The 27,906-nt window shown below is 42.7% G+C and overlaps 1 protein-coding gene and 1 pseudogene across 7 annotated transcripts in view; one reads left to right on the top strand and one right to left on the bottom strand.

Annotated features, from left to right (window-relative positions):
- GRK3 (G protein-coupled receptor kinase 3) overlaps positions 1–6,098 on the bottom strand; it is a 180,581-nt gene extending 174,483 nt beyond the window's left edge. For 3 of the 7 annotated variants that reach the window (XM_053588390.1, XM_053588389.1, XM_053588396.1), the window contains exon 1: positions 5,802–6,070. In XM_053588390.1, the coding sequence (XP_053444365.1) occupies positions 5,802–5,914 (113 nt within the window). In that variant the 5' untranslated portion in view covers positions 5,915–6,070. Of the gene's footprint in view, positions 1–5,801 lie in introns of all 7 variants that reach the window. The other 4 variants (XR_008379552.1, XR_008379553.1, XR_008379551.1 and 1 more) reach the window with 3 other exon arrangements.
- A 16,421-nt stretch (positions 6,099–22,519) lies between these two features.
- Positions 22,520–23,045, top strand: LOC128584676 (PHD finger-like domain-containing protein 5A; annotated as a pseudogene).
- Positions 23,046–27,906: the final 4,861 nt, after the last annotated feature.

Genomic DNA, 27,906 nt, shown 5'->3' with positions numbered 1-27,906 from the left:
TATTTCCCCATTGCCAATGTCCAGAGAACAAGATGAGGACAATCGTGCCACAGAATACGTGTTCACCCACAGTGGCCTGCAAATATATGACTTTATTTATTTATTTATTTTATTTTTTTATTAAATCATAGCTATGTACATCAATATGATCATGGGGCACCATACACTTGTTTCATAGAATATTTGACACATTTTCATCTCATTAGTTGACATAGCCCTCCTGGCATTTTCTTAGTTACTTTGCCAAGACATTTACATTCCACATTTGCCAAGGCTCACATGTACCCTTGTAAGATGCACCACAGGTGTGATTGAAAGGATCATAGCTATTGCATTTTTTTTTTTTTTATTGTTGGGGATTCATTGAGGGTACAATAAGCCAGGTTACACTGATGGCAATTGTTAGGTAAAGTCCCTCTTGCAATCATGACTTTATTAAAATCGTATATTAAGTATAATTTTATTAAAATCATATATTTAATCATATGATTAAGTTAAATTTGTTAAATATTATATTAATGAGAAAGTGGTTTTTATTATAAATACAGCCAAAAATAATGTTCTCCCCTTTTACTCTTTACCCAGAAATGAACATTTCAGGGGAGATGACAGCTCAGGTTGCCCCTTTTTCTAAATGAAAACATAATGGAAATTCTGTTTGAAAGCTGGGGTTGAGGATTGATGAGACAGTCTACTATGTTTTCTCATTAACACCAGCAAGACTGCATGTCTTGTGTTAAACAGAACAGTCGTTTAACCCTCAAACTCCTCCTGGGAAATAAGGAGCAAGATGCTTATAGTTACCGTTTTCACAGGTCCCAGAGGAACTGCTACTCTCTATCAGTCTCTGAGGACTAGCAGCCCATGGGGACAGTCCTCAAAATCATTTCCCCCCAATAAAAAAGTATCATAATGTCAACCATCCCTTGGAAGGCAAGAGGTGAGAGAGTTTGCTATTCATTTTGATGGACTGTCCAACAAGGGTCTTGTCCAACAAGACCCCAGGCTGGGCTTGATTTCTTCCTGGCCCACTGCCAAGTGTGACCTGGGCAGAGTTCCTTCCCTTGCCTGAGTGTCTGCTCCTTCTGGGAACTGGAGCTCATGCTCCTCACCAGTTAGAACTGCTGTAGAAAAGAAAAGAACGAACTGTGCCAACTGTCTGATGGAGGATGAGCCCTCAACTAATCATAGTTGTTACATCATTACTTCACAGAGGTTAGACTTCTCATTCCCTGGTCAGGGCCATGGGACTGAGTTCTGCTAGCTCCTACTGGCTATTTTGCATTTTAATACTCTGCTAGCCACCCACAGGCTGAAAAAAGACCTGTAATTCTGATAGTTTCCATCCTTATCTGAACAGATGTTTGGCAAAGCCAAGTTCAGAGCGCTGGGGCAGCACTTTAAGAGGCAGCTCTAAAAACCCATTGCCTATAAAAGACGGGACTGCCAGTATCCTAAAGAGATCTAAGAGGCTCTCAATTCAAAGCACTTCACAATGCTCAAGTTGGGCAAATCCTAGGTCCAAAATTGACTGCACTGGAACATTTGTTTCTAAAAATTGACTGCTACACACAGCTCTTGCATCTTCAAGTCCCTGGCACATATTAACTTTGACCAAGAATGAAATAATAACTGAGAGGTTGAAACCAATTACATCTTGAGTTTGTACCGTAGTGAAAAAGAAGCAAGTGCACTACCACTGTTCTGCACATAGAACACCTTCCTCCTAAAGGCTATTCCTTCTCTCCACATTGACTTTTGGGTTCAAAGTTAGGCTCTGGGCTCAGGAGAGTGAAGAGACAGAAACAACCAGCAACCCAGCAGAGAGTTCTATGATGCCCCACACTCACTCACTGACTGGAGTTAGGAAATTACTACACAAACTCTATGCCCACAAAAGAAGAAAACTGCGCTGCTTTTCAAGATCAATAATTACATACAGCAGTTTTACAAATAAAAAGACACAAACTACCATATTACTATGTACACTACATCTGGATAGTTTTTCAAAGCAAATCATTACTATGTAAAACACTTAGAAACATGTTCTATGAATTATTACACTATGTGAATTCCATAGTCTATGAATATAGAAAAATAATAAAAGTCATCCAAATGCTATTTGCCCACAGTTAAATAGAATCTTCCATCAGGCTCATTTAAAATGGCCAATCCTGTGTTTTTCACACAATACTGTAAGTTCCTTGAGTTACAAGGAGATCGGCTGTGGTAGAGGTCTTTATAATATCTGCATGCCTAACTCCCAAAAATGATCCTACAGCTATGTACTGAACTAATGTAATAAAAGGTACCATAAAAATGTCCTGAAGGACTATTAGGTGCTCCTAGAAAGTTATAAAGGATCTTTGAAATGTTGTTTTCAACAAATCTACCATATTATATGACTATTCTGAAAGGACAAGCTTTGCAATAGATGGTCCAAATTTTCAGTGTCCAGACAAACAGAATGAGACTCCAGGGGAAAGGTAAAATTCATGTTACTCAACCTCTTTCAACTCTGTGTCATTTCATGTCAATTGAATTTCATTCTGTTTGAAAAAGGTTAACATGGTAATAGAGCCTATGGTAGAAGTTGTCTTAATCACTCCAGGGCATACCATGTTGACCGTTTGTACGCATTGGCTTATGAAATAGACCCTACTTAAATAAAAGTATTTCTTTTCAAACATGGCATGAAACAACTGGCACACACATCTAAATGCTCTTGTTTTAACTGGGTCTGCAAAGTGAGTCCATGGGTCACAGGTTACTATTCCCAATAGGCCCATTATCAGCTGCATTGGCTCAACAAACATGTTATCAAACACAAGCAGCCATATAATTTGAACAAATAGTCAGCTTTTACAGGATTTGCACTCATTGGTTCATTAATTGTATAATGTGTCAACATAACGAAATGCCTCTCGCCATCTCAGAGAAGCAAAATCTCCCCTGGGCAGAATATTCCATTTTCTCAGATTCTCCCATAATGGGCAGGAGACCACAGACCTAGTGTTTCATTTAAATTAGCTAGATCTTGTTTAGTTCTGATGCTTTTCTATTTACAACTGCCAATAAGGCAAAGTAACTAAAATAAAGAAGCACCCAGAATATTACAGCAACTTAAAATAATTAGCTGGAAATAAAAAAATCACTAGTGATAGACCACTGGCGAGTTAAATTTTATCATTCTCATTCAGATGCTAAAAATAAAGATCTAAACACCTTTATCAAGACTACTGAAAACTGGTGATCACATGGTTCACCCAATAATGATGATGAATAGAAACTCATTCAGAAAACATCAGAAAACATTCAACCACTATCCCCTTACCAACAGTGTAAAGTCATACCTACCTTTTGAGTCATTATGCTGAGGCATTTTAACATGAACTTAACTTTCTTACAGGATTTAGAAACCCCCTAGAACTCCCATTTCCAAGCCAAGCAGGTCGACTACTGCCATTAAGTGATAGAGGAAATTCAGCAAGATGTTTTCCCTGATAATCTCAATGTAAAAGAATCCTACCACAGTACAAGGAGTGACTGTTACTATGTAAATGGTCACATTACAAAACTAAACCCAAAGCCATAGAGATAAATACAAAACAAACAAGAATTTCTGGAAGAGGTTCCAATGGCCTAATTTAAGAGTCTATTTAAAAAACAGCAACAGAATAACAGTTACTAAAGAGCTATTTCCTAAAACTACTGTCCTATTGACATTTCTCAATTCTAAAATATTGTGAGAAATAAGCTCACTGTCACTAATTCTGCCTTGTAAGAAAGCATTACCAAAGAATACCACTGAAAAATACAGGCATTCATACAAGGAACTGAATACCCTGAGCACATGAGTATGCTCTTAAGAAGGATACTAAAAAAGCAGAAGTCACATTAAGTTCAGCACCAAGAAAAAAATAATGAACAGAAGTTCCTAATTTTAGAAATAGTATATTACTAAAAAATATACCCCCCCAAAAAACCACCCCTGTCCATGAGCTGAGATTTATTGATTTTTTTATATAGAACCCCTACTTCTTCAGAACTCCCTGTCCCTTTGGGGGGGGAGGGGGAGGAGTAAGAAAGGCAAAAGAAAAAGAAATTAAGCATTTTTATACTGTATTTATAGAAAGGTACAGGCTTTTTTAATGGCATTTAGATTGGACTTCTGGGTTCTTGTTCTCTAAATAAAACCTTCCAAGTTGCCAGAGATTTTATTCAGCAGTGATATTCAATTAGCTTCCGATATGTTAAATTCTGGGAAAAAAGTGTTAAATTCACAGCACTTCAGACAGGTCTGCACTTTTCCCTGATTTCCCTGATTTGAATTGCCTATCAAAAAGCAGCACACTCTGCAAAACCAACAAGAGGCATGGGCAAAAGTGGAAAGGCAAACCAGGACTGTCCAGTAAGCATGTCTTCATTTACACAATTTAACTTTTTCACAACAAATAACTCAAAGGGACTGATATTGTCTATGTATCATAGAACTCATATATGAACTTACAAAAAATAATGTCATGATGCCTGAGTATCAAAAGAAAGACTTTTTTTGTTTCCTTAAGTCAAGGTAACATTCAAGCAATTTTGGTGAATAACGCTTGAAGGACTGATGATTTCACACAGAGAATGGCTTTGGTTCAGATTCCCAGATTTTACAGAACTGCATGACTTCAAATTCACTATAAAGAAGATGCTTCTTTTATCATCAATTCCACCAAGAGGTATTTCATTTCAAGGAGCCACATTAGCTATACAACTCTTGATGGTGTTGCTAAAGAAGCTGGGGGAGGGTAAAAATCCAACACTGATGCTTTGATACATAATTTGAAACTTACTATTAATCTAATGAACAATCTTTTCTGGGGTGGTGCTAATGATACCAATAAGTAAAATTTTTGACTAGTTCATCCATAATAAATCATTTACGATAAAACTGTAACTTGGTGTGGACATCACCAAGCCCCGGGCCAATTCAATAGGAGTCCTTCCTTGATAAAAATTAACTCCTGTCTAGGAGCACCCATTCAACACATCTTTTAAAGTGAATCCTATTTCAATCTTTTAATTAAGTGCCACCAGTAGATCTGCAAGTTGAGGAAAGCAGCTCAGGTGACACGCTTTGGCACTAAAAACAAAACAGAGCGGGTCAAAAGCCCTACGTGGAGCAAAGAGGAGAAAAGACCCTAAGAAGTTGATTGGGACTGATGCGCTCCAGAAGGGCAAGCAGCGAAAACAGGAGTTTAAGTACCTGGAACCAGAGGCAAGGAGCCTGCACTCCCCAGCTAGGAAGCCCAAGGGGAGCTGAGGAGAGGATGGAGTTGGAAAAGGAGACAACAGAACCAGGGAAGGAGCAAACAGGATGAAGCTCATAGGAATCACAGGCATGGGGCAGAAGAGGACCTTAAGGATGGGCCTGGAGGGCAGGACAGGGATGGGGTTAGAGGGGACCACAGCAATGGAACAGAGAGAAGCACGGGGATGGGGCTGGAAGGGAGGAGAGGGGGACAGGGATGGAGCTGGTCAAGTCATAGCCAGCCTTATGCTGGAGCGCTTGCCGTGCGCGGGGCGCCGGGCTGGGCACTTGGGAGAGCACTCTCCTCGAGTACCCCCGACTCAATGCCTCTATTTCAGGGACCAGAGAGATGAAGCCGGCCCGCCTTCTCCCCTAGGTAACCGGCCGGGGGGCAGCAGCCGCAGCTGAGCGTCCGACCCTCCCGGACGCAGGGGGTCGCTGGCGGCCCCGGTAGGGGGGGCGGGAGTGTGGAGGAGGCGGCGCGGGCCCCGGGAGCCGGTACCTGGGCTCGGGCAGGACGATCTTCTTGCTGGCGCGGGCGGCCGGGGTCGCCTTACTCTTCTCCATGGCCATCAGGTAGCTGACATCGGCCAACACGGCCTCCAGGTCCGCCATGTTGACAAGCGGCGGCGGCGGCAGCGGCGGCGGCTCCTCGGGACCTGGACGGGACGCGCTCCTGCCGCCGCCGCCCGCAGCGCCCCGACGTGGGGGGGCCGCCCCGGGGCAGCCCCCCCTGCGCGCCTCTGCCCGCGCGCGCGCCGCGCGCCCCACCAGCGCCCGCGCGCGCCGCAGCCTCGCGCCCGCCCCGCCCCCGCGCGCGCCGCCCGCGGCCCCGCCCCTTCCGCGAGGGTCCGCGGACCGCGCGCGCCCAACGCTCGGTGCCCCTCGGCGCCCGCGCGGAGCTGCCAGACCCGGCCCGCCGCGCGCCTCGCGACTCAGTCCCTGCGGGCGCCCTCCGATCCCGCCCTCCCCTCGGGGTGGCCTCGAGGGACTTCCTCTCCTCCGCCGCCTCCGCCTCCTCGCCTGCTGCCCCGATCTCCCGCTGCCAGATCCAGGCGTTCTCACGCCTGTCATCTTCCCCAGGGGAGCCCCTGAGCTCCAGGCAGCATCCGGGAGGTACCTGTGTCCCGCACATGATAGTTCTCAAACAGGACGGTGGCCATGAGCATCCTTCGGCCGGGTGTAGGATGGCCCCCGAAATGAAAGTGTCCTGCCTGGCCCGCAGGTGATAATGAAGCCGGGTGGTCCGAGCCACCCGAGAACAGCGCCCAGAGGCTGGACTCCCAGCTTCTCTTCTGCCCTTGAATGCCCCACTTTGAACTCAGCAAAGAGTAACCGGCGGAGAAAGTTGGTTGCTTGTCTCGAGCTAAGCTGGGCAAAGTGAGGTGAGCGCTCCCTCACCCCCACCCAGACCAGAGCTACCGTTAGGGTGTTGGAAGAGCTCTCTGATTAAGAAGATCAACACTCCTTTGCACCCAGGAGAGAGGTTTTAGTTTGGGTGTTTAAAGGATCGTTGGGAGGAAGAACTGCATGGAGAGTTCTGGCTCTTGTGGTTTTACCTTGGAATCTAAAGACGGGATGTGGGGCGGGGGAGCGGGGGGAGCAGCTACTGAGCGCACACACCCACCAGAGGGGGGATTTAGGGAAGTGGGGAAGCCAGAACCCAAATGCCTAGGCGGGAGGGAATTTCCAGCTTCCTGATCCTCAGCCTCCGCTGGTGTTCCTCCTCACCCCTCCCCACCCCTGCCTGGAGTTTTCAGTTGCTTAATTTCGACAGCCCAGACACAAGTCCACTTTCAGAACCCATGTGGCATTCAGGCTGGCATGGTGTTAAGGAACACCCGGACAGTCTTAAGAAGACCTGAGCTTGAAACTAATTAATCAAAAAAAAATCTCTTTAATGCATCTGAGTTAGTAGCATTGCACCCTGAGCCTAGACCTTGCTAAAATTTGAATACAGGGTCTGTCATTAGTTTACAGGGTTAACCGGGCCCACCAGAAATGGCTAAGGTGGGATTTGGGGTATTTTGTGTGATGTCATAGCAGAAGCACCCCGATTCCATCATCACAAGAGCCCTTCCTCTTTTGTTTTCTCTCCCTCCTGACCACTCTGCCTCAGTCCTGTTTCCCTGCTATGCCTACCATCCCTATGGATTTTACCAGACATTTCTCAGGATTCATGGCACAATATGTGTTAAGTTGTCCAGAAGAAGACAAGAGGGGTGTGAGAAGTAGGAATGTGAGTGGAAAGATTGTGATCTGGCAGCAGAAAGCTGAAAGGTCAAAGCACAAAATATATTAAGACGACAAAGATAGGCATAAACCAGACATCAAATTTTCATCCTCCACCACCCACTGTTTCTTTGCCTGAAAACAGGAACACAGAATGTCTTGTCAAGGGTCACCCCAGGAGGAGGAGTAAGTTCCTTTAAAAAGGATACATTTTTATGATTTAATTATACAGTTTTGCTCAATGTCTTTTTCTCACTTGAGCTTCCACGTGATCACATCTGACTCCTGCCTACATTTTGTTGGCCCTTTTTGATTTCAATGAAGAAAATTTTTTGTGTGTTTTGTTTTGTTTTTTATTGTCTTTTCCTCCCAGCACGGTGTAATAAATTTGGGACAAGACACACCTGAATTCAAACCCTTGCTCTATGCTGAAGAGCTGGGAGATCTTAGAGGCCACATTTTGCCTCTCTTGTTCTGGTAGGTAAAGTGGTAATGAGGCCGTTTACCCAAGAGTTATTGAGAAGACAGAGGAGAAAATGCACATAAAAAGGCACCTTGCAAAGGTCAGGGCACTTCCTCTGTGTACTTTGCTTCATCTTACCCTGGCATGCAGAGAAGATACTGAAACTTATTATTCACAGTCATTACACTTGAAGCAGGAAGAAGACCCCTTACCAAAAATAACATCTCCCTAGGGCATTTCTAAGAACCAAAATGGCAAAAATGACTGGCATTTATAAACACAAGTAATTACTCTTCTAGCAGAAAGAACAAGGAGTCCAAAATTTGGTTCTCTGAGGTCCCTACACCATTACAGTCAGCTGATTCAATTACCCAGGGGTATTTTTCTGCTATTAATCCTGTGTGGACTTCTCTTCCCTGCTGTCACATTTTCTCCACTCCCCTCCTCTTTTTCTTTTCCTTGACTCTCTTAATACTGAACAGCTTTTTTGTGTTCACTGCAAACAAGAGGCGTTAATGACAGTGATGAAGTTGTCATAACTGACCTGCTAAATCCTGTTGTTAAACACATCCCCAGCTTGTAATCATTACAATGAATGGAGAAAACAAATAGCAACCCATTTGTACTAAGCCAATAATGCTCCCTGGCAAATAATTATGTTTCCCTACTCTCCCCTACCCCCAAAGGATTTAAATGACTTTGAGCTCATGCTGCTTCGGATAATAGATAAAACTCCAAAGTTTCCACAAGGTTCATAATGTTCTCTCACTTTCTCTCTTTTTTTTTTTCTTTTTCTATGACTTTCCATAATTAAAGGAGATGTTGCTGAGATGAATGTATTAAAGTTTAGTCCTTCCATAGTTTAATAACAGCTTCAAATGGGGGGGAGCTAATTAGAGAACTGACTGGTTTTATTTGCTTTAGATTCTGGGCTTTATTGGACTTCCTACACACAGAATCCCTGAACTATAAAGGTTAGGGAGGATGGGCTGGTGGGATAGATTGATTTCCCAGAAATCAATCACAAGTCGTATATAAAAAAAAAAAAAACTCTAAGAGTCCAATTGGAAGAGTTTTGAGAATAGCAGAATGTGCCTGGCCTTCATTCATTAAAATCACAATATTTAAATCAGTCCCTGCTAAGAAGGACTTGATTTTGTGTAAAGCAGTCCCTTAAATACAGTTGCTTCTCAAGAAAAAGCACACGTAGTTGGCAATTAAATAGGCTTATTTCAAATCATCTCATCCTATAACATCTCTGCAGGTATTTCTGACACACCAGGGCCACTGTCCCATTTCACCTGTCATAATAGATCACAGTTCTATTTGGTGTCCCATGCATTTGATGAACTGCTTTTCATGCCAATTTTATCAGCAAAACCTTACGAACTTTAATAGCAGCTCTACGTAGAGCAACTCAATACTTTTAAAATGTGTCAAAAGGTATGAAACCAAGCTTTGGTTTAAATAGCATGAGAATTATGTTCAATATAGAAACACCTTCCTTTAAGTACGTGGGTGGAAACACATTTTTACATGGGGTCTCCTAGTCAGGGAGTCACTCTAAAGAGAAACCATGGGGTGTTGTGGTTCAGAGCATGGGATTGGGAGTCAAATGCTGAGAACCTCAACACCAGTACTTCTGAGCTGTGTGTCCTTAGACAAATTGTCTAACCTCACTGTGCCGCAGCACTCTCTGAGTGGTGTTAATGGGATTGCTATGGGAACAGTGCTATAAACATATAAGAAGCATCAGAGCAGTGTTGTCACATAGAAACACATAATAAATATTGGCCTCATTATCATATCTCTACATCATGCAAAGTTTGATGGAAAGAGATCAGTGCTAGAAATGAAAAAAAAAAAAAAAGCACAATGCTGGCTGTAACCTGCTGGGTCTGGCACTGCTGAATAACTATAAACAAGTCACATAAGCTTTTAAAATCTCACTTACTACTGATAACTAATGAAGGGATTGAATGAGACAGTCCCCCAAGGTCCCTTCAAATTCTAAAATTCCCTGGCTTTATTTAATCCTACCATGAATCCTTTTGCAAGGTGAAGAGTACTCACATTCCTTGATAACATGTTACACGCATAGGCTTTGCTGCATTAGGCATTACCTAAGGCATTAATAGATCTCACTGTCACTGTCTCCACAGTCCACAGGTGAGGGGAGTAATCCATTTGCTGATTTCTAGAAACAAGCTTATCTTTATTTCTTCCCCCAGCAGCTACTTGTAGCATGCTGACCTTGCTCAGTAGATATGTATCAAATGGATAAGTGAATGAATGGAGGACATGAAGATTATAGATTGCCACAGAAAAAAATAAGACTTCTTTTGGGAAATAATCTAAAAGGAGAAAAAAAATGTGACTTGAAACCATAGGTACAACTTAAGGGGTGCATTCTATTAAAGGATGAATCCCAACCACCAGGTCCTCACTGGTTCCCTATGGTGCTTATGTGACCTAAAACTCTGGCCTTCCCATTAGCTAAGAACCCTGCTGTACTCAGCTGTGCAAAGGTGAGCCTGGAAGGTTTAGGCTGGGAATGGAGACAGCTCAGTCCCTTTGCCTCACAGAAGGACTTGGGAGGTGGAGGGATTTGAAGGATGTCGTTACACAGAGGGCAACCAGTTGGTCTGAGGTGTGGTAACCCCAGAGGTGGGGTGGTTCAGAGAGCATTCAGGAAAGGGAGAACTGCTCCTCTGTCTTCCGAGCCATTTTAAGTCTTCTGTTCTGTACAGCAAGGTCATACCTTTCTGGGGACCCTTACAACTTCCCAGCTTGCACTTGTGGGTTCTTTAATGGCAAGTGGCAGGAGAGGTGGGAAGTCAGGCCTGAGATCAATACCAGGACTGAGATAAAGGAACAGCTGTAAGACAGAGAGAGTAAGAGCTCAGCAAAGGCAGCACATCAGGGCCAACCAGAATCCTCAGACACCCCAAGCAGACCTTGGCCTTCCTAAGAAAGATCATCTGGCCTCCCTCTCAAGGAGCGAGAAGATGACTTCTGGATATGTTCACCACAAATACCTAGAATTTTCCTGCATTGCAAAGTCACCTCGTGCCCTCAGCCTGGTGACCTTCCCTCCAACATTCTAAAAGGGCCCAGGTCATTCAGCCGGAAAATTATATCAAGACCAACACAAGAAAAGTCGCTATAGACCCCAGCCTGCTAAGAAAAGTCTTGTGGATCTCCCAGGTCATTCTCTACAAGCACGAGTGATTCTGGGGGCACGCCATCTGGGCCAAGGGAGCAGCCACCGAGTGAATCTGCCCCCACCCCAGCTCAGAGCCATCCCTCTCCTGGTCAGCAATAAAAGCTCCCAAACTGGTGTCCTCCCGAAAGAACTCATGGGTTCAGATTCAAACTTGTCAGGCTCAGTTGTAAGATCATGGTGCCTGGGCTGAACCTAGCATTAGCCCTGATCCAAGAGGAGCCTCAGGAGCCACCAGCAAAGTTGTATCATGTTGCTTGATCAGCACTCCTAGATGCTTATGTGCTGACACTGCCAACATGCAGGTTCAAATTCAGAGGTCCAGGGTGGGGCCTGACATTACGCTTTTCTCACAAGCCCTCAGCTGATGCCCAAGCTGAGGAAACACAGGCGCTGTAGGTCCCATCCCAAACCCTGCACTGTGACAAGATGCCCAGGGGAACCCAGGCCTGGAAGTTGTTCAGGCGGATCTCATTGAAGAGGGTTCCAGACTGCAGAAGGGTAAAATCAGCTGAGCCCAAATGGACAAGCAGGAGAGAAAAGAGGAAAAGAGGGAGAGACAGATTAGAGAGGTCAACAGGGCTAGAGCCTGCCACGGTCTGAGGCCACAGTGGGGAATCAGAGCTATCCTGGGGGCAGTGGGAAGCCAGTGGAAGGTTTCTAAGAGGGGAGTGGCAAAATCCGATGGACCTTTTTTTTTGTTTATTATTATTATTAAATCATAGCTGTGTACATTAATGCAATCATGGGGCACCATACCCTGGTTTCATAGACCATTTCACACATTTTCATCACACTGGTTAACATAGCCTTCCTGGCATTTTCTTAGTTACTGTGTTAAGACATTTATATTCTACATTTACTAACTTTCACACGTACCCTTGTAAGATGCACCGCAGGTGTAATCCCACCAATCACCCTCCCTCCACCCATCCTCCCCTCCCTCACCCCCTTCCCCATATTCTTAGGTCATAACTGGGTTATAGCTTTCATATGAAAGCCATAAATTAGTTTCATAGTAGGGCTGAGTACATTGGATACTTTTTCTTCCATTCTTGAGATACTTTACTAAGAAGAATATGTTCCAGCTCCATCCATGTAAACATGAAAGAGGTAAAGTCTCCATCTTTCTTTAAGGCTGCACAATATTCCATGGTGTACATATACCACAATTTATTAATCCATTCGTGGATCGATGGGCACTTGGGCTTTTTCCATGACTTAGCAATTAAGAATAGGGCTGCAATAAACATTCTGGTACAAATATCTTTGTTATAATGTGATTTTTGGTCTTCTGGGTATATGCCTAGTAGAGGAATTATAGGATTGAATGGCAGATCTATTTTTAGATCTCTAAGTGTTCTCCAAACATCTTTCCAAAAGGAATGTATTAATTTGCATTCCCGTCAGCAGTGTAGAAGTGTTCCCTTTTCTCCACAACCACGCCAACATTTCTGGTCTTGGGATTTTGTCACATGGGCTAATCTTACTGGAGTTAGATGATATCTCAGAGTAGTTTTGATTTGCATTTCTCTGATGATTAAAGATGATGAGCATTTTTTCATATGTCTGTAGGCCATGCGCCTGTCTTCTTCAGAGAAGTTTCTCTTCAAGTCCCTTGCCCAGCCTGCGATGGGATCACTTGTTCTTTTCTTGCTTCTACGTTTGAGTTCTCTGTGGATTCTGGTTATTAAACCCTTATCAGAGACATAACCTGCAAATATCTTCTCCCATTCTGAGGGCTGTTTGCTTGCTTTACTTACTGTGTTCTTGGCTGTGCAGAAGCTTTTTAGTTTGATCAGGTCCCAGTAGTGTATTTTTGAAGCTGCTTTAATTGCCCGGGGGGTCCTCCTCATAAAATACTCACCCAAACTGATTTCTTCAAGGGTTTTCCCTGCACTCCCTTCTAGTATTTTTATAGTTTCATGTCTTAAGTTTAAATCTTTAATCCAGTGAGATCTATCTTAGTTAATGGTGAAAGGTGTGGGTCCAGTTTCAGTCTTCTACAGGTTGCCACCCAGCACCATTTGTTAAATAGGGAATCTTTTCCCCACTGAATGTTTTTAACTGGCTTGTCTCATCTCTTGGTTCTCTATTCTGTTCCATACATCTACCTCTCTGTTTTTGTGCCAGTACCATGCTGTTTTGATCACTATTGATTTATAGTATTGTCTGAGGTCCAGTGGTATACTTTTTTTTTTTCTGAGTAATGTCTTGGCTATTAGAGGTTTTTTCTGATTCTATATAAAATGAGGTATTATTTTTTTAAGATCTTTAAAGTATAACAGTGGAGCTTTAATAGGGATTGCATTAAAATTGTATATTGCTTTGGGTAATATGGACATTTTAACAATGTTGATTCTTCCCAGCCATGAGCATGGTATGTTTTTCCATTTGTTAACATTTTCAGCTATTTCTTTTCTTAGAGTTTCATACTTCTCTTTATAGAGATCTTTCACGTCCTTTGTTAGATAAACTCCCAGATATTTCATCTTCTTTGGCACTACTATGAATGGATAGAGTCATTAACTGTTTTTTCAGCTTGACTATTGTTGGTATATATAAAGGCAAACAATATATGAATGTTGATTTTGTAACCTGAGACGCTGCTGTATTCCTTGACCACTTCTAAGAGTTTTGTAGTAGAATCCCTGGTGTTTTCCAGATATACAATCATATCATCTGCGAAGAGCGAAAGTTTGATTTCTTCTGACCCTATATGGATACCCTTGATTGCCTTTTATTCCCTAATTGCAATGGCTAAAACTTCCATTACAATGTTAAAGAGCAGTGGAGACAATGGGCAGCCTTGTCTAGTTCCTGATCTGAATGGAAATGATTTCAATTTAACTCCATTCAATACGATATTGGCTGTGGGTTTGCTGTAGATGGCCTCTATCAGTTTAAGAAAAGTCCCTTCTATACCAATTTTCTTGAGTGTTCTGATCATGAAGGATGCTGGATATTATCAAAAGCTTTTACTGCATCAATTGAGAGAATCATATGGTCTTTGTTTTTTAATTTGTTTATGTGCTGGATTACATTTATAGATTTACGGATATTGAACCAGCCTTGAGACCCTGGGATAAAACCAACTTGGTCATGGTGTATAATTTGTTTGATGTGTTGCTGGATTCTGTTTGTTAGGATCTTGTTGAATATTTTTGCATCTCTATTCATTAGTGATATTGGTCTATAATTTTCTTTTCTTGTTGGGTCTTTTCCTGGTTTGGGGATCAGGGTCATGTTTGCTTCATAGAACGTGTTGGGTAGTCTTCCTTCTTTTTCTACCTTTTGAAACAGGTTGAGTAATATAGGTACTATTTCCTCTTTAAAGGTTTGGTAGAATTCTGATGTGAAGCCATCTGGTCCCAGGCTTTTCTTTTTAGAGAGATTTTGTATGGTTGATGCTATTTCAGAACTTGATATTGGCCTGTTCAACATTTCCACTTTGTTCTGGCTAAGTGTTGGAAGGTGACGTGCTTCCAAGTATTGGTCAATTTCCTTCAGATTTTCATATTTCTGAGAATAAAGTTTCTTGTTATATTCATTAAGGATTTTTTGAATTTCTGGGGGAGTCTGTTGTTATTTCATCTTTGTCATTTCTGATTGATGAAATTAGAGATTTTACTCTTTTTTTCCTGATTAGATTGGCTAAAGGTTTATCTATTTTATTGACCTTTTTAAAAAACCAACTTTTTGATTTTTATCGATCTGATGTATAATTCTGTTTTCAATTTCATTTAATTCTACTCTAATTTTGGTTATTTCTTTTCTTCTGCTGGGTTTGGGGTTGGAATGTTCCTCCTTTTCCAGTTACTTGAGATGTCCCATTAAGTTGTTAACTTCTTCTCTTTCCATTCTCTTGAGGAAGGCTTGCAGTGCTATAAATTGCCCTCTTAGGATTGCCTTTGTGGTATCCCAGAAGTTCTGATAATTCGTGTCTTCATTGTCATTTTGTTCCAAAAATTTGGCAGTTTTCTTCTTAATCTCATCTCTGACCCAGCTATCATTCAGCATAAGGTTATTTAACTTCCATGTTTTTGTATGAGTTTGCAGATTCCTGTTGTTACTGAATTCAACTTTTATTCCATGGTGGTCTGAGAAGATGCAAGGAATAATTTCTATTCCTTTAAATTTACTGAGGTTAGACTTGTGACCTAAGATGTGATAGATTTTGGAGTATGTTCCATAGGCTGATGAGAAGTATGTGTATTCAATTTTTTTGGGATTAAATGGTCTGTCGATGTCTGCTAAATCCAAATGTTGGATGGTTAGGTTTAAATCTAAAATTTCTTTGCTCAGCTTCCTATTGGAGGATCTATCCAACACTGCCAAAGGAGTGTTGAAATCTTGGACTATTATAGAGCTGGAAGAAATCAGGTTGCTCATGTCTATTAGAGTTTCTCTTATAAATTAAGGCACATTCTGGTTGGGTGCATAGATATTAATAATTGAAATCTCATCATATTGAGTATTACCATTAACAAATATGAAGTGACCATTCTTATTCTTCCTTACTTTTGTTGGTTTAAAGCCTATTGTGTCTGCAAATAGAATTGCAACACCTGCTTTTTTCTGATTTCCATTGGCCTGAAATATGGATGACCATCCTGAAATATCCTGAATCTATATTTATCTTTTAAGGTAAGATGTGACTCTGTGCACAGCAAATATCTGACCTGAGTTTTTGTATCCAGTCAGCTAACCTGTGCCTCTTTAGAGGAAAGGTTAAGCCGTTCACATTAATGGAGAATATTGATAAGTCTGGTAAAATTTTGTGTATCGAGTTTTTCAAAAGTCCAGTGGACGTTTTTTATCCTTTTGCCACTGTGGAAGTTGGAGTTTGATTAAAAGTTTCTGAGTGAGTTTACTTTTGTGGTATAGGATTGGGCTGGTCCTCTACCACAATGGATTGGGTAGGTCTGAGAATATCCTGAAGAGCTGGTTTGGTTATGGCAAATTTCTTCAACATATGAATGTCATTAAAGTATTTAATTTCTCCATCATAAATGAAACTCAGTTTAGCTGGATACAGGATCCAGGGTTGAAAGTTATTTTGCTTTAGGAGATTAAAAGTTGATGACCACCCTCTTCTGGTTTGAAATGTTTCAGCAGAGAGATCTGCAGTCATTATAATATTCTAATATTTGTAGGTAATGGATTTCTTACGTCTGGCTGCTTTCAGAATTTTCTCCTTCATATTAACTTTAGTGAAGTTAATTTGATATGCCTGGGGGATGTCTTATTTAGATTGAGTCTTGCTAGGGTTCTAAAACTATCTGCTATTTGAATTTCAGAATCTCTAGGCATGTCTGGAAAATTCTCTTTCATAATTTCATGGCGAAGGGCCTCTGTGCCTTGCGAGGCCACTTCATCACTTTCAGGGATTCCAATGAGATGGATATTAACCTTCTACAAATTATCCCAGAGCTCTCTGAGAGAATGATCTGTTTTTGCTCTCCATTTCTCTTCCTCTTTGAGAGTTTGAGAGTGTTCAAAAGCTTTGTCTTCAATGTCAGAAATCCTTTCTTCTGTTTGCTCCACTCCGTTACTGAGGGATTCTACTGTATTTTTCAGATCTTTGAGGGCTGCAAATTTTTGCTTCAGTGCCTCAAAATCTTTGGTGGTTTTGTCTTTAAATTCATTAAATTCTTGAGACAACTTTTGAATTTCTCCTTGAATTTCTAATTCCGACTTTTGAATTGCTGCTCAAATTTCTAATTCCAAATTTTCCTCCATTCTATTTATCTTGTTTGCAATGCAAATTCTGACATCGATTTCTGACATCTCAGCCAGCTGTTTATGAATGGGTTTTTCAGTTACATCTGTCATATCTTTCCTTGGGGGGGGGGAGTGTTGATCTATTCTGGTTATTCACGTTACCAGAGTTTTTCCGCTGATTCCGCCCCATGTTTATTTTACACCATTTGGCTTTTCCCATGGAGCTTTGTCAAGGATCCATACAGTGCTACGGCCTGAGAAATTGGGGATCTGTTTGGTGTGGTGGGGCTAAATGTCTCTGTCTTGTTTTCAGCTGGTCTCTGTCCAACCCTAGTGAAACAGATACTCTGGTTTGAAGTATCAGCTGTGGAGAAATACCAGCAATTAAGTCACCCACCCCCCACCGGTAACAACTGGAAAAGGAAAATCAAACCTTCCTACAACCACACACTCAGGGCACCACTTGGATAGTCCTTGGGCAATTGGGTCAGTTCAAAAGGTCCAAATCAATTGTCTCAGTCAGCACCTGTCTCAGGTGGGAGATTTTAAAAGGTCTCTGGCAACTAAATCACAGGGTTCTGCTGACAACTCAAATATGACTTGCTCTGGTGCTCCATGAAGTCAGGAGGATCCACCCAGCAAATAGATTAGTCTGGGAAGGTTGATGCCTCCTTCCCCACCTTGCACCTCTGTCACACCCAGTCACTGATAACCCCGCAGGGCTGTGACCCAGTTGCCTCCAATAAGCAGATACTCCAGTGGGTTGCGCCTGACTGAATCACAAGGAGATCTATGTCTGCTCAGCCAGGCCACTGTTCTCTGCCTCTATCCGGCAGGAGGAGGTGAGGCCTGACATCCTCAGGAGGCTGGGGCTGTTCACTCAGTTCCAGCCCCGCCCCGATTGATGTTACTGGCAGAACAGAACAACTTTGTGGGAATTTGTTTCTATCCCTGCTAAATTCCCCTGCAGAAGGGAAGCTGTTTTGAGTTCCCAGAATCTGTGCCTCAGGCCCTGTCTGTGCTGCTGTATGATCTCAGCTATTTGTATTCGCAGCACGGTTACCTGTCAGATCAGCCTCTGACTGCCCTCCTTTGTTTAAGCTGATGGTCCCCTGGGGGCTGCGTACATCTTAGGCTCAGTAAAGTGGTCCTCTGTGTCAGCCCCGCCCAGGGAATCTCCCAGCTCTGCGCATTTTCTAGTCCCCATGCTCCACCCAGGCCGGTACCACCTCAGGCAAACCCTTTACTCATGGGGCCTGCATTTCCATCCCAGATCTGTTCCGCAGTGGTTGCCACCTGAGAAGATGCCCTGCCTGCTCTGGTTGCCCAGAGAGACAGGGGCTGTGACTTTGGAATATCCAGGGGTGAGCCCTATTGTTGCAAAAAATGGCTGCTGCTCTGTGCCTCAGGCTCCAGCATGATTCCCTCTCAGCTGACCCCATCCTCTCCTCACTCCTGTGCCACAGAATCAGCACTGACCAGCTGCAGTCCAGGCCCTGTCCACACCCCTCGAGAAATCACCCAAGAGTCAGGACTCCTGGGGGACAGGCCTCCAGACCTCACAGTGAGAGTGGAGGGGAGTTCTGGGAGCTCAGAATTGCAGGTAGAGAATATATACAGTTTTACAGTTTTATGCCTGGCAGGAGAGCGCCATGGTACCCTGGTAGGGGAGGTAGTTCCAGTTTTTATTGGGTCTCTCCCATGGAATATAGTGGGAGGACTTTTGAACTCTGCTTGTTTGTTTGTGGGGTACTCCGAGCTGTTGTCATGGGGCAGTGAACTCCTGTCCACTTGGTGATGGATTGGTACCTTTTGTTTGTATCCTTGGGGTCACAGCTCGCCTCAGCAGGGTTGATGTGCATTCTTCAACTTTCTCTCTTGGTGGAGCTCTAATCCACCAGGTTACTTGCTAAATTTCTGTCCTTTAACTCTCCTTCTGGACGGGAGCCTCTGTGGAAAGCTGGCTTTAGTCAGCCATCTTGTATCCCTCTTCCCTGATGGACCTTTTTATGGGACTTTTCCGGCTAAGGATACAGGATGAGTTGGAGGCAGGGATAAGTGAATAAAGAAGACTTTAGAGGGACTCAGAGTAGCGGGCCAGGAGATCCAGATAAGGGTGGCTGCAGTAGGCAAACCAGTACATCACACATGGTCCAGAGTGATCCACAGGCCTCTGAGACACATGTGAGTCTGTGAATCCGAAGGGAAAACCTCCCTTCCCTTCTCCCTGGAACTTCCAGAATAGATCTCTCTTAGTTCTCACCTGGAAGGTGCCCACACCTTGCCAATTCCTCATTCTGCTTTTAAACCCTACTTCCTTCAATCTTTCTGACACTCCCCTATGCCCTGCTCATAAATCTTCAATAGCTCCCTATTGCCACCAAACAATCTTCAAAATTCTCCAACCACACTTTTATCCTCTGCTTCTATTTCTGTCCGACTCATGGCATGTTAGTTCACATTTTCATTCATTCAACAAATATTTATTGAGTACCATCAGTGTGGCAGGCACTAAAAATAAATCACTCCTCTGCCAAGACACAGAATTAATCCTAGGAGGTTTATAGCCATTCTACAATGTTCTTCCAAATAAGCAGCTTAGCTGTATAAAATACAAATAGGCACCACTTATTAAGTACTTACTGTGAGCCAACTATTGTGTTAAATACTCTGCAACTATCTCATTAGATCATCTTCGGATGCCTATAATGGAGATGGCTGGTCTCCTTTGGGACATAAGAAAAATGACAAGTCGTTTGTGTAACAAGAGCGGCAACTCATAGGATTGAACGCAGGTAGTCTGAGTCCAGGACTTGCTCCCCTAACCCTTGTCCTCTAAACGTCCTTGCACTCTAAGTCATGAGGCTGTTGAGTCAAACAAGATAACACAGGATATACTAAAGTGTGCAATAAAACCCATTGAAATTCTCTTTCCGACTCACCTCCTTCTATTCCCAAGTCCACTCACTAAACCCAGGTCACACTGTCCAAGCTGATTCTAGCCTTGGGCGGTTTGTTTTCCTGTTCAATTTACCTAGAACACTCTCCTTCAGCATATCATGGCTTCTCACTATCCATATGTCTGCCCAAAATATCATTCCTGGCATTTCTAGGAGAGAAGCCACTCAGCCACTTCTTCTTTTTTTTTTATTAAATCATAGCTCTGTACATTAATGTGATCATGGGGCACCATACCCTGGTTTCATAGACCGTTTAACACATTTTCATCACACTGGTCAACATAGCCTTCCTGGCATTTTCTTAGTTATTGTGCTAAAACATTTACATTCCACATTTACTAAGTTTCACATATACCCTTGTAAGATGCACTGCAGGTGTAATCCCACCAATCAACCTCCCTCTGCCCACCTCCCCCCTCCCTCCCCTCCCTTTCCCCCTTCCCCCTATTCTTAGGTTGTAACTGGTTATAGCTTTCATGTGAAAGCCATAAATTAGTTTCATAGTAGGGCTGAGTACATTGGGTACTTTTTCTTCCATTCTTGAGATACTTTACTAAGAAGAATATGTTCCAGCTCCATCCATGTAAACATGAAAGAGGTAAAGTCTCCATCTTTCTTTAAGGCTGCATAATATTCCATGTGTACACATACCACAATTTATTAATCCATTCATGGATCGATGGGCACTTGGGCTTTTTCCATGACTTAGCAATTAAGAATAGGGCTGCAATAAACATTCTGGTACAAATATCTTTGTTATAATGTGATTTTTGGTCTTCCGGGTATATGCCTAGTAGAGGAATTATAGGATTGAATGGCAGATCTATTTTTAGATCTCTAAGTGTTCTCCAAACATTTTTCCAAAAGGAATGTATTAATTTGCATTCCCACCAGCAGCGTACAAGTGTTCCCTTTTCTCCACATCCACGCCAACGTCTCTGGTCTTGAGATTTTGTGATATAGGCTAATCTTACTGGAGTTAGATGATATCTCAAAGTAGTTTTGATTTGCATTTCTCTGATGATTAAAGATGATGAGCATTTTTTCATATGTCTGTAGGCCGCGTGACTGTCTTCTACAGAGAAGTTTCTCTTCAAGACCCTTGCCCAGCCTGCGATGGGATCACTTGTTCTTTTCTTGCTAATACATTTGAGTTCTCTGTGGATTCTGGTTATTAAACCTTTGTCAGAGACATAACCTGCAAATATCTTCTCCCATTCTGGGGGCTGTTTGCTTGCTTTACTTACTATGTTCTTGGCTGCGCAGAAGCTTTTTAGTTTGATAAGGTCCCAGTAGTGTATTTTTGAAGCTGCTTCAATTGCCCCAGGGGGTCCTCCTCATAAAATACTTGCCCAGACCGATTTCTTCAAGGGTTTTCCCTGCACTCTCTTCTAGTATTATGCCACTCAGCCACTTCTAAGAAGTAATGCACATCTGCTTCTCTTCAGGGTCTCCTGCCATGTCCTAAGTCTTTTCCTCCTGTCTCCTCCCTTTTCTCTCTTCCTCTCCCTTCCTCCCACCTCCTCTTACCTTTTTAGTCATGCACAAGTACCCATCTCTTCTCCTCCACACTATCCTTCTTAATAAAAATCTGCTCTCATGCAAAAGTTGCTCTATCAGTCCTTTACACCTTAGTGTGAATTGATTGGCTAGGTCAACTTTCCCAGAAATGTCTAAATTTTAAACCCTAGGCTTTATTATAAAATAGTAGCCTTTTCCTTTCTTAAAAGAATTTCATACCAACAGGATTGTTAGTTTTGTGTGTGTGTTTGTGCATAATGTATCAGGGTCAGCAGGTTTTCCCTTTAACCCCAGAAATCATTCAGGCCAACCTCATTTTTTTAATCATTTTTTAATTAATAGATTTATTAATTAATTAGAGAAAGGTACAAAAAATGGTTAATTCAATTGTAATATAAGCATGAACCCATAATGTTTAAGGGAAAAGGTGGTAATATTGTTATCTGTTTATTATTTCTTGATTAAATTATAACTATGTATATTAATGCATTTATGGAGTACAATGTGCTGATTTGATACAATGTGGAATGCTTACATTTAACTGATTAACATAACTACCTCCTTGCTTACTTATTTGTTGTGACGAAAACATTCATACTTTATTCTTAATTGTATAGAAATGTATTGTTGCATTATGCACATTAGGTTGGATAACCCTCCATCCACCTGGCCTCCCCCCTCTCCTTCCCTCTCTTTCCAGGAACACATCTACACTGCTGGTGGGAATGCAAGCTAATATGGCCTTTTTGGAAAGAAGTTTAGAGAATACTCAAGGAACTAAAAGTGTATCTACCATTTGATCCTGCAATCCCCCTACTAGGTATTTACCCAGATGATCGAAAATCATTTTACAACAAAAATATTTGCACCAGAATGTTTACTGCAGCCAAATTCATAATTGACAAGTAATGGAAGCAACCCAAGTGCCCATTGACCCATTAATGGATTAACAAATTGTTGTATTTGTACACTATGGAATACTATGCAGCCATAAATAGATGGAGTCTTCACATCTTTTATGTTTACCTGGATGGAGCTGGAACATATTCTTCTTAGTAAAGTATCTCAAGAATGGAAAAAAAAAAAAAAAAGGAGCTATGGCTAAACATCATCCAGATTTGATCTTTTGCTGCAAGCAGGCTGGTGTTGCCATTGGAAGACTATGTGAAAAATGTGACAGCAAGTGTGTAATCAGTGATTCCTATGTGTGTCCCTGCACCCTTGTGTGCATATATGATGAGTGTAAGTGCTGTGTGCGTCCCTGCACCCTCATGTGCATATGTGATGAGTGTAAGTCCTGTGTGCGTCCCTGCACCCTCGTGTGCATATATGATGAGTGTAAGTCCTGTGTGCGTCCCTCACCCGTGTGCGCATATGTGATGAGTGTAACTATGGCTCTTACCAGGGGTGCTGTGTGATCTGTGGGGGCCCTGGAGTCTCGGATGCCTATTATTGTAAGGAATGCACCATCCAGAAGGAGAGAAATGGCTGCCCCAAAATTGCGAACTTGGGAGCTTTAAGACAGACCTCTTCTACGAATGCAAAAAGTATGGCTTCAAGAAAAGGTGACTGGTGGGTGCCCCCTTCCTCCCCTCATCGAGCTGCTGCAGCTGCCAGGAAAGACGCCCACTACCACCAGCAGAGAAGGAACGGAGCCCCGAGCATTGCCAGAACTGCCTGCTAGTGTCCCCACACCTCAACACCCCTTCTTTCCCCCTCATCCAGACATGTTACGAATGGAAAAGGATTCTTCACAGACCAACCTGGCAGACTATGTAAGGGAAAAATAGATTGTTTTTTCTTGAATTTGGGAAGCAAGGCTCTGTTCTCCACATGGATGTGTTCTCTCTACACCAAGACCTTCTAGAGAGGAATGATATTTCAGCCTTCTCTTTAAAGGACTTGACTATAAAGCACACACAGTGGAAAACACGTTCTGGCAGCAGCTCTGATGGCAACTGTACTTGAGGGGCCTTCAGTGTGTGGTGAGGAGCTACCAGAATGTCAACTGTGAGCGTTTAGGCTTGTGCTGCTTACCAGGGGAGCTCCTTTCATGTTACTTTCCTTCTAAGAAATTTGAAACCCTGTCTGTTGCTATTATGTTAATAAAGTTGGGGCTTATTTTCTGATTTAAAAAAAAATGGAAAAAAAGTATCCAATGTATTCAATACTACTATGAAATCAGCATATAGTTACCTACACATTCATAGGAATGGTAAAACATAACCACAGGCCAACCTCATTAAGCTCAAGTGATTTCAGGGGCTGGGGTGTAGCTGGATGACTGTGGACATTGAAGTCAGGAAGGCTTCAGTCAGAATCTCACTTGTAACATTACTCATATGATCTTAGACTAAGTGACTTCTCTCTGAACCTCAAGATCTCTGTTGTCTTCTCTGTAATGTGAGGATAATTGACTGTCGTAAAGACTATCAGAAGGATTCGATGATGAGTATTAACACACTGTAAGGGATCAGTGGGACTGCAGTGAGTGAAGTCTCCATCAAGGCATTCAGGCCTGACGGACAGGGTGCCTGGGCTCAGAGACACCCGCATACAATCCCCGGGGTTCCCACTGCACATAATTGTTTCCAGAAAAAACTGAGCATGGAATTTTGCAGGAGACCACAAAACATCCGGGAATCCTGGCCACTCTGAAGTCTAAAATGTTCTCCCCCAGAGAATTGTATTCTTGGGATTTAATTGAGGGATTGGAACTGTTCAAAACCTCCCCTTCTTGTCCCTGTAACCAGCAAATGTCACCCTCCATATTGCTCATCTTACAACGTTCTGTGGAGTCTGTCAGTGTCACCCAGCCTGACTAGACACCTGTCCCCTGGAGGAAATCATAATCCCATGACCATAAACACAAAACAAAAGTGGCTTTTATCTAAAGATGAGGAACTGTCCCTCCCAGTCCCTTCAAGAGAGAAGTAAGGTCTCAGGTTAAATAATTACATTGATCTCCATTAATTCATTGATTCATAGATTACTCCATCAATCATCTATTTAGCAAATATTTATTGGGGGATTAGTGTATTTAAGGCACAGGGATGCAAATAAGAGACAGGTCTCCTCCCTCTACCTTCACTGAATAACATTCTAGCAGGGGGATTTAATTGGAAGCTAATCGATTACTTAGTTAAAATTGTGTCATGGATGAAAAGATATAGATGTCTTACAATAGGAGACTTTGCAATCAGGGGTGGACCCAGGAGGGCTTCTGTGAGAAGTGACATTTAAGCTGAGAACTGAACAGTAAGGAATGGTAAACGGCTCCTGGGTGGATGATACGACCAAGCAAATGCCCGAGTGGCGGTGAAGGAGCATGCCTGGACAGAAAGATGGTGGCCTGTGAGATGACACCTGAGCCAAGCCAGTGACCAGACCCTGCGTGGCCTCAGAAGACACACCAAAGAGCTGGGTCCTTGTCCTGGAAGCAGTGAGAAGCCATGTGTGGGTTTTTAGCAGCAGGGACCTGACATGACCCAACCAACCTTGAGAAAGAGAACTCTGTCTGCTCTGGATAATGACTTTTCCCTCCCTTTAACATGCTCCAACAAAAAAAAGAGGCATGGGGGTTGGAGGAGGCTGGATTTTTTTCTGGAGGACTTCCCTTATAAACTGTTTTAAATAGGAATAAGAGGAAGCAAACAAATGATAGCTCTGTCCAGGCAGGCCTTAATTTTTCTAAACAAACAAGGATGGTGAGCAACATTAGGCAAAAGCTTTTCTACCCTTGAGGCTTTGAAAAGAAATGTCTGTTTTTCCTCCTGGGAGGTGCAGGGACCAGTGTGTGCTATGCAAATAGATGCCACGCCACATGCAAAAGGTAACTTGCTGGGCTGATTGGTCAAGGACAAAGGTTCTCGGGTCCCCTTGGGGCTGCCTGTATTTGACAGCATCTGACCTCTCCCCTCTCTCTACTAGTTGGTCTGTTATTCCATCAGTCCAGCCACTGTCCACGTGGACACCGAGTCATGATTGGGAAGCTTCCCCAAATGAACCCTTGCTCAAGAAAGGTTGCTGCAATTAACAACCCTCTTGGGAGTCTTTGTGATTCTTCTGATCATGCTCAGAAGAAAGAAAGTGATTTCCCAAGACTGTGGAATTACAATCCAAACATCCCAGGATGTTTGGCTCACAAAGCCTCCATCTGCTGGTCACAAAGTTACAGAACTTAAGCGGCATTTCATAGTTCTCTTTATAGAGATTATTCATGTCCTTTGTTAGGTAAATTCTAGGTGTATATTTAAAAAAACAAAATCACTTTACAACCACAATATTTGCACCAGATTGTTTATTGTAGCTCAATTCATAATTGCCAAGTCATGGAAGAAGCCCAAGTGCCCATCAACCCATGAATGGATTAATAAATTGTGGTATATTTATACCATGGAATATTATAAAGTCTTAAAAAAGATGGATACTTTACCTCTTTCATGTTTACATGGATGGAGCTGGAACACATTCCTCTTAGTAAAGTATCTCAAGAATAGAAGAAAAAGTATCCAATGTACTCAGTACTATTATGAAACCAATTTATAATCACCCGCACTTCCACGTGAAAGATGAAACACAACTGTAGCCCATGATGAAGGAGGGAAGAGGAGGGGGCTGGGAGAGGAGGGAGGAGGTTGGATGCAGGGAGGGCAAATGGTGGGACCACACCTATGGTGCATATTGCAAGGGTACATGTCGAATGTATTAAATGTAGAGTATAAATGTCTTAACACAATAATATTAAGTGAGTAAGGTAAAAGCTACTGACTTAATAAAAAAATAAGGAAAAAAAGAACTTAGGCAGCATCCCAGAGTTTTCTCCCGTCTACAAATGGTGTGGTGGTCTATCACCAGCACTTAAAGTGGGTGAGATCTGTTGTCTGATGTGATATCATGGTTTATAAGATACACACACACACTTACATTGGATCTCCATCCCATTTCTTGGCACAGAACTCCTAAAGTGTCTTTTGTATGTTAATGAGATGATGACTGATGCTGAGAGTTGGTTACCCTCAAGGCTAATACATGAGTTGGGACATTTTACTCGACCCCACAACTTCTGGGGAAGAAACAGTTACTGAAGGGTGAGTTGACCACCCATGGCCAATGATTTAATCAGTCATGCCCACGTAATGAAGCCTCCATAAAAATTCAAACAGAAAGGCTAGATACAATGGCTCACTCACACCTGTAATCCTGGCACTTTGGAAGGCCAACAGAGAGGAGATCACTTCAGACCAGGAGTTCAAGACCAGCCTGGGCAACAGTGAGACTCCATGTCTACCAAAATTAGAAAAATTAGCCAAGCATGGTGGTGTGCACTTGTAGTCCTACTTGGGAGGCTGAGGCAGGAGGATTGCTTGAGTCCTAGAATTTGAGGTTGCAGTGAGCTGTGATGCCACAGTACTCTAGCCAGGGTGACAAAGCAAGACCCTATCTCAAAAAAAAAAAAAAATCCAAAACCCTATGGTCAGAGACTTTGCAGATAGCTGAACACATGGAAGGTCCAGGAGGTTGGCAAGCCCAAGAGAGCATGGAAGCTCTGCACCCCTTCCCACAAACCTTCTCCTAGCATCTCTTGACTCTGGCTATTTTTCTATATCCTTTGTAATGTATTTTATGACAGACCAGCAAATGTAATTAAAGTGTTTCCCTGAGTTCTGTGAGTTGCTCTAGCAGATTAATCAACCCAAGTGTCATGTGCATATATCTACTATATAGTGGCTCAGGGAGCTTAGACTGTGGCTTGACTTTTCATACTCCCTGGTACTTTGTTCAGGGAGCAAGAACAATAATAGATTTGTCAAAGAATTTACTGATATAATGCAGAGAACTGTGGTTTATGCTAAAATAAAAAATATGAACAAAATCAACCTTGGCAAGGAGGCAGAGTGAACGGAGCTCTCCTGCCATGCTGTGGGTGTAAATTGGTTTGAGCATTTTGGAAAATTGTCTGGCAATATCTAGTGGCACCAGGGACCAGTTTCATGGAAGACTATTTTTCCATGGACTAGAGGATGGGAAGGCAATAAGATTCTCATAAATAGCCTGTGACCTGGATGCCTCACATGCACAGTTTACGGTAGGGTTCAAGCACCTGTGACAATCTAATGCTGCCCCTGATGTGACAGGGGGTGGAGCTCAAGCAGGGATGTAACAGGGAGTGGCTGTAAACACAGATGAAGCTTCCGCACCTGCTGCTCACCGCCTACTGTGCTGGCCAGTTCTAACAGGCCATGGACCAGGATCAGTCTGTGGCCCAGGGGTTGTAGACCATAGCACTGAAGCCAAATACATGTTTACAATATGGCCAAGGAACTTTAACTCTAGATATAGCAGATATGAGTACTTAAGTAGACAAAACAAAACAAAAAAACTGTACATGAAATCCTCAGCAGCTTCATTCTCAGCCAAAACAGGAACAACCCAAATACCCATCAACAAACAAATGGTGAAACTCTGACATGTTCGCACAGCT

This window comes from Nycticebus coucang, chromosome 4, assembly GCF_027406575.1.
Source record: "Nycticebus coucang isolate mNycCou1 chromosome 4, mNycCou1.pri, whole genome shotgun sequence".
Taxonomy (NCBI): Eukaryota; Metazoa; Chordata; class Mammalia; order Primates; family Lorisidae; genus Nycticebus; species Nycticebus coucang.
Note: the sequence above shows the minus strand (reverse complement) of the source record. Positions and strands in the feature narration are given on the sequence as shown.